Source organism: Coregonus lavaretus (assembly GCF_964263955.1).
Source record: "Coregonus lavaretus genome assembly, chromosome: 9".
In the NCBI taxonomy this organism is placed as follows: domain Eukaryota; kingdom Metazoa; phylum Chordata; class Actinopteri; order Salmoniformes; family Salmonidae; genus Coregonus; species Coregonus lavaretus.
The window spans coordinates 47,584,484-47,596,985 of record NC_139996.1 but is presented as its reverse complement, the minus strand read 5'-3'; the positions used below and the strand labels follow the sequence as shown (position 1 = coordinate 47,596,985).

The window sequence follows — 12,502 nt, the reverse complement described above, 5'->3', positions numbered from 1 at the left end:
ACTATTATAAAATGTAGTGCAGTGGAAGCGCTGTCTCGTAAGGTTCAATGGCTAATTGAACCACATTATAAGATAGGGGTGGGAATTGCCAGGAACCTCACAATATAATATTATCACGATACTTAGGTACTGATACAATATTTATTGCGATTCTCACGATTCTATATGTATTGCGATTCGATACTGTGATTTTATTGCGATTTGATGTTCCAAACATATTGCTCACGATATGTCTGCTGCAGAGAGACGAGAGAGAGCAGGAGAAAATTAGTTTTGATCAGTCAGGGAAATAAATGTGTAGAGCAAATTTTGGCTCACTATTTAAAAAGAAAATTAAAGAACAAGCTATAGGATGAAAAATACCGGAGTTTTGGCGCAGGTACAGCCGACTAGCGCTCGTTAACGCTACCTACAGTAGCAAAAAATAACGACTTATTTATTTTTACAAATCGATACTTGGAGTCAAATATCGATATAATATTGTTGAAAAATTACATTGCGATATGTAACTGTATCGATACCCCCCACCCATACTATACTTGACAAACTTTGACTCCTATACACTCTATGAACACCAACTCCAATACACTCTACGAACATCAATACCCTAATAGTGTCCTTCAGTGTGTGTGCGCGTGCACGTGTGTGTGCGCGCGAGTATGTGTGTGCACACATGAGTGTGTTTGTGTGTGTGTGTGTCCTTACGCTGTAGTTTGGGTTCCAACCCTGACTCTTGCTGTGTGTGTGTCCCGCTATCCGTGTATAGGCTCTCGCTGGAAGTCCATGACCAACCAGGAGAAGCAGCCATACTACGAGGAACAGGCCCATCTCAGTAAGATCCACTTGGAGAAGTACCCCAACTACAAGTACAAGCCCCGGCCCAAGAGGACCTGCATCATCGACGGCAAGAAGCTGCGCATTGGCGAGTACAAGCAGATGATGCGCTCGCGGCGCCAGGAGATGAGGCAGTTCTTCAGTGTGGGGTAAGAAGAGAGAGACACTCTTCTGATTGACTGTTGTACAGTCTTTAGGCTAACTAGGTTATCTGTTAGTATACTTAAAGGGACATTACACTCCAAAATCAAAGTTGATGTTTTCAAACCTCAAAAGTGGTCTTCTGTTGAGATAAGTCCATGTCCCAGGCCATTTGTTTTGTAAATTGAGCTCTACGCCACAATCCTAAATAAATGGAAAAGATAAGCACCATGTCATTTCCATATTTCCAGAACAAGGAGATATTTTTTATTCATTTGAATATAGCTGGAAATACACAACCGATGATGTGATACGTGGATTCATCTTGACATTAGACTACTTTTGAGGTCAGAAAACATCTGACAAACTTTGATTTTGGAGTAATACCCTTTAAAGTAACTGGCCAGTGAAAATCTCACTTTTAAAGGTTCATATTCTGTTAACTCATACCCAAATAATGTGGTTGACTCATCCTATACTCGTATTTGTGGCCAAAGCATTAATTAGTGAAAAAAACCTTCCAAAACCTCACCTTAAACTTGTATATCAAACAGACTGTTTCAAAAAATGCTTGCTATTTCCTCATATAGCGTGACATTGCGTTGGCTCATTGACTGAGCTGGCCAACCAGCCGTTACTTGTCATGTATATTTTTTATTACCGGTATACACCCACATAATTCTGTTGTTGGGGTACACCCACACCATTCAAACACAGAAAGACAGATTTTTAACATACTTAATTAAAGTAAAATTATTTAACTCATATTGTAAATAATTATTGGTCACTTTAATACTAAGCTAATAGAGTTAAGCAAACTGATCATGGTATCAACTATCTCTTAAAATATTTTTTCATGGACGGCTCCCATTTTCGAATTGGAATACTTGAATCAACTGCTCCTAATCATTTTGTTAAGGGAAAGTTGGTATTTGTACAGTACTGCACCCAGTACTGACTCTGACTATTTCCCTCAAGCAATAGTGCTGAATTTGTAATCCAAACTACTAGTTTAAAGATAACAAGGTCTCTTTATCATAAGGCTTTTCTCATCCTCTCATGTCAAACTGCAGGCAATGCTGAGAACAAGGCAGTGCCCCAAAAGGCACCTTATTCCCGAATTAGTGCACTAGTTTTGACCAAAGCTCTACAGTATGGGCCCTGGTTAAAAGTAGTGACCTATATAGGGAATAGGGTGCCTTTTAGGATTCAGCCAAAGCCAGTGGCTTGGTCTTAATAGAAAACAGGCATAGATGTGATTAAAGTCATCACGGCAGGCCACGTTTAAATGGATTTACCAGGGGCACAGCTTTGAATTGGAGTGATTTTTAATAGTTGTCATTTATTAAATTAGGACAATGGCAGGCGCTTGCGGGCGGTAGAAATTATACTAGCAGATGTTTGAGAGAGAGAGAGAGAGAGAGAGAGAGAGAGAGAGAGAGAGTTTAACTCTGTAATTTAGTGTGTGTGGTCAAGCAAAAGAAAAGCCTGATTCACCATAGCGACTGGAGTTTCACTCAGGACTGAATCAAATAACTGGGGAGGAGCTATAAGTTGAGGTATGACCAATTTCGACCAGGCTCCGTATAATGAAACAGGGTCGTTTTTAAGCAGTTTAATGTGAAAATTAGTCTGTCACATGTTCTCTGCGGTAATTGTTTCTAGAAGGGGGGAACTGTTAGGTGAGGAAACTGACATCCATTTTCTTGGTTTATGTGCTTCATTTGAGGAGCCAGAGGGCTTGCTTGAGTGATATGCGTTTACCTTCATTCCATCCATTTCTCAAGAGGCTATTTAGCTGACGTTGACAGGACTACTGTGTGCTGGCAAAAGCTATGTGTTAAGGTTTGCCCGAAAGACAAGAGTTAGCTACTGTTCAACTTGTTATAAATAGCTGTTCAAAAGCAGGCCAGGAAAGAATGAATCTGTTTTTCCAAAACACCCTATCTGTCTCTCTTACACGCTCTCTCACTTACCTTCTCTTGCTACTTCTACTTCTCTATCTCTCTTTATCTCTCTCTCTTTATCTCTCTTTATCTCTCTCTCTTTATCTCTCTCTCTCTTTATCTCTCTCTCTCTCTTTATCTCTCTTTATCTCTCTCTCTCTCTCTCTCTCTCTCTCTCTCTCTCTCTCTCTCTCTCTCTCTCTCTCTCTCTCTCTCTCTCTCTCTCTCTCTCTCTCTCTCTCTCTCTCTCTCTCTCTCTACCTCAGGCCACAGCCTCAGATCCCCATCAGCAACAGTGCAGGCGGCCTCTACCCGGCTGCCATCACTATAGCGACAGCCACGCCCTCACCGCACCTGACGTCGGACTGCTCCAGCGCCTCGGCCAGCCCCGAGCCCACCATCCCCGTCATCCAGAGCACGTTCGGCGTGGTCAAGCCCAAGCCAGTCGCAATGGTGACCGGCGACCACCCGGTCAACGGAGAGGATGAGATAGACATGTATGAAGACTTTGAGGATAAATCGGACTACAGCAGTGAGCATGAGACACAGGAGCCTGTCAGTGCCAACTGAGCACGCTCAGAAGAACTTCTTATCTTTTTGAACTTTTTTAAGCTGAGCATGTTCTCAAAGCAGCTCCGTCCGGGATATGATGCACCACAGACTGAGCATTCTCAGATTGACTCTCGACAGGACGTGACATAAACTGAACATGCTCAGATCTCACAGACCGCCCATGTTACTCAAAATACTTTTTTGGACGAGAACGCTTCTTGGTCTCGGAACAATCCCGTACAAAGTGATTGGGCAAAGACAACCTCTAGACAACCTCCAGACAATCTAACAGATAGACAGTGAACATACTCACACAACAATTACAGTGCAACACAGACAAGAGCAAGTAAGAGTCAGTAAAAGGGCGATGAGAAGAGAATGAGATGAGAAGTTAGAACAAAGCGATAACAGACACATTTCTGTGTGTCTTTTTTTATAGGAGCGTGCATGGATTTGACAAAAACATCAGGAATTGGTCTTCAACAGCTGTCAGTCTTAAATGTTTATTTTAAGTGTGATGAAGTTTTTATGATGCTTTACCTTTTTTTGTGGGGTTTTTGATTTTCATGGACATTTTCCTGATAGGTTACTGCCTGTAAAACCTTGGATTGTCAGGACTTGAAAATGTGAAAGTTAATATAAATCCTTAGCTATTGTAGTTTGACATTATTATTTCTTATGAGTACAGTACATCTACACCTTTCTCAACAAATGCTTACAATATGTTACATTACTGTTTATGATGGGGTTTTATATCCTTGCTCAGGTATGCTGTGCCAGCTTGTGAATGTGGTTTTGATTTCATGAGAGAGTGGTAGGACTTTTAAGACTGACAATGAAACGGGGGGAAAAATCCCTTTTATTATTATTAATATTATTATTATTTTCTGAGATATTGTACAGTTTTTCTTGAAATGTGCCAAACCTACATTCACATCCCTCTGAAATATTATAGTCTTAATTTTGATGCTGCAAAAAGTCTTATACAATCACTTTTTATTGCTGATGTGTCCATATTAGGAGAAATCACCCACCCCCCCAGCACTCATCGTCAGTCGCAATGTCTCAGGAGTCTGATACTGTCATCTCTGGCACCCCCTCTGGCAATGACACAGACCTGTAGAGAGTATCAATCTGTGGATGTTTAGCCCCAAGTGTTTTCACCTCCCTTTTCTTAGCCCACATCTTATACAGGATGTTAAAGGGGTTCAGGAATTTACAACTAAAGTTTGTATTGGCTGTTTAGAGAAAACCAAACCATGTATTACAGTTTTTCCTGGCCAATAGACTATATTCATGGTGAGGAACCATCTAACATCAAGTTGTAAAATCCTGAACTTCCACTTTAATTCACCCATAATGCATAGGGGCCAAAAAGGATCAAACAAGTTATTTTGGTACACTGTTACAGTACACTGACGTTCAGCTGGAGTGGCTTTTAGGTTTGCAATATTTTTTCCTGGCTCAAGTTTGGTGTAGAGTTTGTGAATATAACATGTGTTATACAGACTCAGCAAATTTTGTTAACGACACAGTACATCTTAATAGGCACAATAAGTCTTAAAGTTAGACTCTTAGTTCTATGGTCATTCCGAATTACAGGAAAACGCAGAGGAGCGGTCCAGACAGTAATTTCTATGGTAGGGACACCATATATTTATGGGTTTAAAATGTAGATTTTCTTTACTATATTATACCGAGGTACAGAAGATCAGATTTGTTTCTGTGAATTGATCAGTTTACAATTATGTTGCCGTCAGAGGTGGTTTTCAAAATACAAATCAATGTTTTGTTTTTGTAAAATTGGTACGTTGGCAAAAACACATGGGTCAATATAACGTCTAGCATTTCAAAAGGTACACTTTTTTCTGCAGTGCATGTATATTTTGAAACGGATATTTCAAGTAAATTAAAACATACCCATAAAAGTCCTATTTTCATATGCCCATCTCCACTTTGCAAATATGTCTACTTTTACAAGCTCTATTTTAGGGTTTGTGTTACTCTGTTTGCTGGTTGTTTTGTATGTGATTTGTAACTCTTTATGACCATGTCGAACGATATTTTGCAGGTTGGTAGAAAAAAACGTTTTTGTTTGGACTGAAGTTTGATTTAGCTTGCATTACAAAAAAAAGGAGAGTTATACTGTTTGCCTCATGCATAGACATTGTTTCGAGTGTTATAAGCATCACAAGCACTGGATATTAATGTTCTTTTTTCAGTACTGCCTAATGTGAAGTTGTTGTTAGAAAAAAAAACGACAATGACAAAATTCGGACAAACAAAAAGTCGCCTGTTTGGACTTGGGAGGAAAACCTCACATCTGCCAGATTTGAGTAAATGTCCAGTTTAGTAGCATTATTATTTATGCAGAAATCATTGTTTTAGCTCCAGTGCTGCATGAGGTGCTCTGCCCTTTGACACAAGTCAAATGTCACTCAGACCACCAGTCAATTTCAACCTACAGAAGCAGACGTCATTTTTCCTGTATTTGAAATTAAATTGTGCATTTTAACATTTAATTGTATTTATTAGCTGGTGTTGGCTCTAAAAGTGTCAGTACAACTTGGTGAGAAAGACAATCAGAAAAAAATAAAGACAGATTTCCTTACAAATTCATCATTGACATGTATGAAGTGTTTATCAATGGACAAAAGGCAGCACTTTTTGCTGTATGTTACTTATTGTATTTACTTGTTTATTAGTGATTATAACACTAACACAGTATCCTCAATAAGAGACTGAAACCAAGCTGATCTAAACAAGTAAAGTAAGCACACACACACACACACACACACACACACACACACACACACACACACACAGACACACAGGAGGAAGTTAGTTGCAGCAACTGGCTTTCTATAGTAATGTACCGTGGGGAAAAAAGTATTTAGTCAGCCACCAATTGTGCAAGTTCTCCCACTTAAAAAGATGAATTTTCATGTAATTTTCATCATAGGTACACGTCAACTATGATAGACAAAATGAGAAAAAAATATCCAGAAAATCACATTGTACGATTTTTAAATGAATTTATTTGCAAATTATGATGGAAAATAAGTATTTGGTCAATAACAAAAGTTTCTCAATACTTTGTTATATACCCTTTGTTGGCAATGACACAGGTCAAACGTTTTCTGTAAGTCTTCACAAGGTTTTCACACACTGTTGCTGGTATTTTGGCCCATTCCTCCATGCAGATCTCCTCTAGAGCAGTGATGTTTTGGGGCTGTCGCTGGGCAACACGGACTTTCAACTCCCTCCAAAGATTTTCTATGGGGTTGAGATCTGGAGACTGGCTAGGCCACTCCAGGCCACTCCTTCGTTGCCCAGGCGGTGTGTTTGGGATCATTGTCATGCTGAAAGACCCAGCCACGTTTCAACTTCAATGCCCTTGCTGATGGAAGGAGGTTTTCACTCAAAATCTCACGATACATGGCCCCATTCATTCTTTCCTTTACACGGATCAGTCGTCCTGGTCCCTTTGCAGAAAAACAGCCCCAAAGCATGATGTTTCCACCCCCACGCTTCACAGTAGGTATGGTGTTCTTTGGATGCAACTCAGCATTCTTTGTCCTCCAAACACGACGAGTTGAGTTTTTACCAAAAAGTTATATTTTGGTTTCATCTGACCATATGACATTCTCCCAATCCTCTTCTGGATCATCCAAATGCACTCTAGCAAACTTCAGACGGGCCTGGACATGTACTGGCTTAAGCAGGGGGACACGTCTTGCACTGCAGGATTTGAGTCCCTGGTGGTGTAGTGTGTTACTGATGGTAGGCTTTGTTACTTTGGTCCCAGCTCTCTGCAGGTCATTCACTAGGTCCCCCCGTGTGGTTCTGGGATTTTTGGTCACCGTTCTTGTGATCATTTTGACCCCACGGGTGAGATCTTGCGTGGAGCCCCAGATCGAGGGAGATTATCAGTGGTCTTGTATGTCTTCCATTTCATAATAATTGCTCCCACAGTTGATTTCTTCAAACCAAGCTGCTTACCTGTTGCAGATTCAGTCTTCCCAGCCTGGTGCAGGTCTACAATTTTGTTTTCTGGTTCCTTTGACAGCTCTTTGGTCTTGGCCATAGTGGAGTTTGGAGTGTGACTGTTTGAGGTTGTGGACAGGTGTCCTTTATACTGATAACAAGTTCAAACAGGTGCCATTAATACAGGTAACGAGTGGAGGACAGGGGAGCCTCTTAAAGAAGAAGTTACAGGTCTGTGAGAGCCAGATATCTTGCCTGTTTGTAGGTGACCAAATACTTATTTTCCACCATAATTTGCAAATAAATTCATAAAAAATCCTACAATGTGATTTTCTGGAATTTTCTTTCTCAATTTGTCTGTCATAGTTGACGTGTACCTATGATGAAAATTACAGGCCTCTCTCATCTTTTTAAGTGGGAGAACTTGCACAATTGTTGGCTGACTAAATACTTTTTTTCCCCACTGTATGCTCGAGTCCATGCCAAGCGTACATACATTTTACTAAGAATTAACAGGCCATATAAAGGATCTTTACTATTTGGTTTAGTGAGAAATATGAGCAGAATTTATAATTTGAGGTTAGAGAAAATGTTAGATATTTATTGATTAAAATGTGTTTTCTCAAAAAAGTATATTGAGCTATTATTCCTAATGGTTAAATTGGGTTTTTCGTGGAAGAACTGCCTTCAAAATTGGTTGTTTTTCCACAATAATCCTACATAAATATAGAAAATAAAAATCTATTGGTCACATACACAGTTTAGCAGATGTTATAACAGGTGCAGTGAAATGCTTATGTTACTAGCTCCTGACAATGCAGTAAATGTCTAACAAGTACACAAATAATAATAGTAACAATAACAACAACAATAACAATAGTACAAATAATAATAATAATAATAATAATAAAAAACACAACAAGAAATCAAGAAATGTCGGAACGAATCCAATTAACAACCCAAATAGCACTGTAACAGTAATCCAAATGCAATCTATGTATCTACACCAGATTAATTTTCACAAGATATACTAAGAATGATATGTATAGCAGTAAATATATTTGTCCAGTATATAAATAAATATGTGGTGTGTATAAACGCTGTAACTAAAATGCAATGTACAGTAGGATAAATATTATAATGAGCTATGTTGAGAATACAGTATTTAAATACACAGTACGAAACCCCATGGCAAATTGGATAGAATTGCAGGCAATAAGCTTTCAGACCAGAGTCCGGAATATATACTGAACAAAAATATAAACGCAACATGTAAGTCTTGGTCCCATGTTTCATGAGCTGAAATAAAAGATCTCTGAAATGTTCTATACGCACAGAAAGCTTATTTCTCTCAAATGTTGTGCACAAATTTGTTTACATCCCTGTTAGTGAGCATTTCTCCTTTGCCAAGATAATCCATCCACCTGACCGGTGTGGCATATCAAGAAGCTGATTAAACAGCACGCTCATTACACAGGTGCACCTTGTGCTGGGGACAATACAGGGCCATTCTAAAATATACAGTTTTGTCACACAACATAATGCCACAGATGTCACAAGTTTCAAGGGATTGTGCAGTTGGCATGCTGACTGCAGGAATGTCCACCAGAGCTGTTGCCAGAAAATTGAATGGTCATTTCTCTACCATAAGCCGCCTCCAACGTCGTTTTAGAGAATTTGTCAGTACATCCAACCGACCTCACAACCGCAGACCACGTGTACCCACGCCAGCCCAGGGCCTCCACATCCGGCTTCTTCACCTGCAGGATCGTCTGAGACCAGCCACCAGGACAGCTAATGAAGCTGAGGAGTATATCTGTCTGTAATAAAGTCCTTTTGTGGGAAAAACTCATTCTGATTGGCTGGGACTGGCTCCCCAGTGGGTGGGCCTAGCCCTCCCAGGCCCACCCATGGCTGCGCCCCTGCCCAGTCATGTGAATTTATTTGAATTGACTGATTTCCATATATGAACTGTAACTCAGTAAAATGTTTGAAATTGTTGCGTATATATTTTCTTAAAAAACGTTAACCAATTAAAAACAGTTCTGTAGCGATGAGGTTTGTGCAGTAGGCTATAGGCCCTGCCAATGTTGTTCTTCTCAGACTATTTTGAAATTATATATACAGTGGGGAGAACAAGTATTTGATACACTGCCGATTTTGCAGGTTTTCCTACTTACAAAGCATGTAGAGGTCTGTAATATTTATCATAGGTACACTTCAACTGTGAGAGACGGAATCTAAAATCCAGAAAATCACATTGTATGATTTTTAAGTATTTAATTTGCATTTCATTGCATGACATAAGTATTTGATACATCAGAAAAGCAGAACTTAATATTTGGTACAGAAACCTGTGTTTGCAATTACAGAGATCATACGTTTCCTGTAGTTCTTGACCAGGTTTGCACACACTGCAGCAGGGATTTTGGCCCACTCCTCCATACAGACCTTCTCCAGATCCTTCAGGTTTCGGGGCTGTCACTGGGCAATACGGACTTTCAGCTCCCTCCAAAGATTTTCTATTGGGTTCAGGTCTGGAGACTGGCTAGGCCACTCCAGGACCTTGAGATGCTTCTTACGGAGCCACTCCTTAGTTGCCCTGGCTGTGTGTTTCGGGTCATTGTCATGCTGGAAGACCCAGCCACGACCCATCTTCAATGCTCTTACTGAGGGAAGGAGGTTGTTGGCCAAGATCTCGCGATACATGGCCCCATCCATCCTCCCCTCAATACGGTGCAGTCGTCCTGTCCTCTTTGCAGAAAAGCATCCCCAAAGAATGATGTTTCCACCTCCATGCTTCACGGTTGGGATGGTGTTCTTGGGGTTGTACTCATCCTTCTTCTTCCTCCAAACACGGCGAGTGGAGTTTAGACCAAAAAAGCTATATTTTTGTCTCATCAGACCACATGACCTTCTCCCATTCCTCCTCTGGATCATCCAGATGGTCATTGGCAAACTTCAGACAGGCCTGGACATGCGCTGGCTTGAGCAGGGGGACCTTGCGTGCGTACTAATGGTTTTCTTTGAGACTGTGGTCCCAGCTCTCTTCAGGTCATTGACCAGGTCCTGCCGTGTAGTTCTGGGCTGATCCCTCACCTTCCTCATGATCATTGATGCTCCACGAGGTGAGATCTTGCATGGAGCCCCAGACCGAGGGTGATTGACCGTCATCTTGAACTTCTTCCATTTTCTAATAATTGCGCCAACAGTTGTTGCCTTCTCACCAAGCTGCTTGCCTATTGTCCTGTAGCCCATCCCAGCCTTGTGCAGGTCTACAATTTTATCCCTGATGTCCTTACACAGCTCTCTGGTCTTGGCCATTGTGGAGAGGTTGGAGTCTGTTTGATTGAGTGTGTGGACAGGTCTCTTTTATACAGGTAACGAGTTCAAACAGGTGCAGTTAATACAGGTAATGTGTGGAGAACAGGAGGGCTTCTTAAAGAAAAACTAACAGGTCTGTGAGAGCCGGAATTCTTACTGGTTGGTAGGTGATCAAATACTTATGTCATGCAATAAAATGCAAATTAATTATTAAAAAATCATACAATGTGATTTTCTGGATTTTTGTTTTAGATTCCGTCTCTCACAGTTGAAGTGTACCTATGATAAAAATTACAGACCTCTACATGCTTTGTAAGTAGGAAAACCTGCAAAATCGGCAGTGTATCAAATACTTGTTCTCCCCACTGTATATGTTTTAAATGGTATATGATCACACTGGTAATAAATACTTTTTTGTATTACTTGCAAGGCACAGCTGAGTGAGCATAATAATTTTAGTGAATGGGCAAGACAAAATATTTAAGTGCCTTTGAACGGGGTATAGTAGTAGGTGCCAGGCGCACAGGTTTGTGTCAAGAACTGCAAGGTGGCTGAGGTCCTTGATAATCTTATTGGCCTTCCTGTGACACCGGGTTCTGTAGATGTCCTGGAGGGCAGGTTGGGCTGACCGCACTACCCTCTGGAGAGCCCTGCGGTTGCGGGCGGTGCAATTGACATACCATGCAGTAATACAGTCCGACAGGATGCTCTCGATGGTGCATCTGTAGTTCAAACGAGTACAGGCTTAACTGAATGACAACAGAGACAAAATACAATATGGAATTTTATTGAATAGTTTGGGGTAGGCCTCGTCTCCGAAGAATGCTCCTCAGAGCCAGATGCTGATGATAGGTTGCCCTATGCTGGTTAATGTTATAGACACTACCTTATAAATACCTGCTACGCTGATGAGTGAGATAGGAAGCGATGTGAATTCTATGAGTTTACTAGATGATTGAAAAGTGACGATCCATTCAGACCAGCCTTACTGATTGAACTTTCGTAACTACATACGTTTGTGAGGGTCTTAGGGGCCAAGACACATTTCTTCAGCCTCCTGAGGTTGAAGAGGTGCTGTTGCACCTTCTTCAACACGCTGTCGGTGTGAAGGGACCATTTCAGGTCCTCAGTGACGTGCACGCCGAGGAACTTGAAGCTTTTGACCCTCTCCACTGCGGCCATGTCGATTTGTTATATATAATACATTCTGATTGTATACCGTCTCCCATCCATGTCGTCCCCATCCAATAATATTGGACAATACCCCTTTCTATTCGTATCATTTTGGGAACCGGTTTCAATGTGCCTATTGTTATTTTCCTTCATCATGAGTTATCCTTGCCTCTGTGTGTGTGTGTGTGTGTCTGTGTGGTGTATGTGTGCCTGTGTGTCGGTGTGTGTTTGGGAACGCCACACATTCTCACTAAGCTGTGGTGTGTGCACGCGGCGCCGGTGCTCGCTGCATAGAGTCCCAGCCATTCCCAGCCACCCACACAATAAATCTTATTGTAATTCCCAAATTGACTGTACGAGGGGAACTGGGAAATTTGTCACACTGCTCTGTGTGTGTGCGTGTGTGTGTGTGTGTGTGTATGTGGCTCCCAGGAGATGAGCCTGCTTGAAATCATACTTGTGCCATTGCCATCTTAATCTCATTAAATAAGTCATAATCATTTACATTTCCCTTTCCTTTTCAAATTTTTTATAGGATGTACAGT

General features: G+C 41.0%; 1 protein-coding gene across 1 annotated transcript in view; it reads left to right on the top strand.

Moving 5' to 3' along the window:
- LOC311135279 (transcription factor SOX-6-like) overlaps positions 1-6,085 on the top strand; it is a 180,539-nt gene extending 174,454 nt beyond the window's left edge. Inside the window, exons 15-16 of the mRNA XM_084169236.1 lie at positions 767-983; positions 3,188-6,085. Of these exons, the coding sequence (XP_084025362.1) occupies positions 767-983; positions 3,188-3,491 (521 nt within the window). The 3' untranslated portion in view covers positions 3,492-6,085. The remainder of the gene's footprint in view (positions 1-766; positions 984-3,187) is intronic.
- Positions 6,086-12,502: the final 6,417 nt, after the last annotated feature.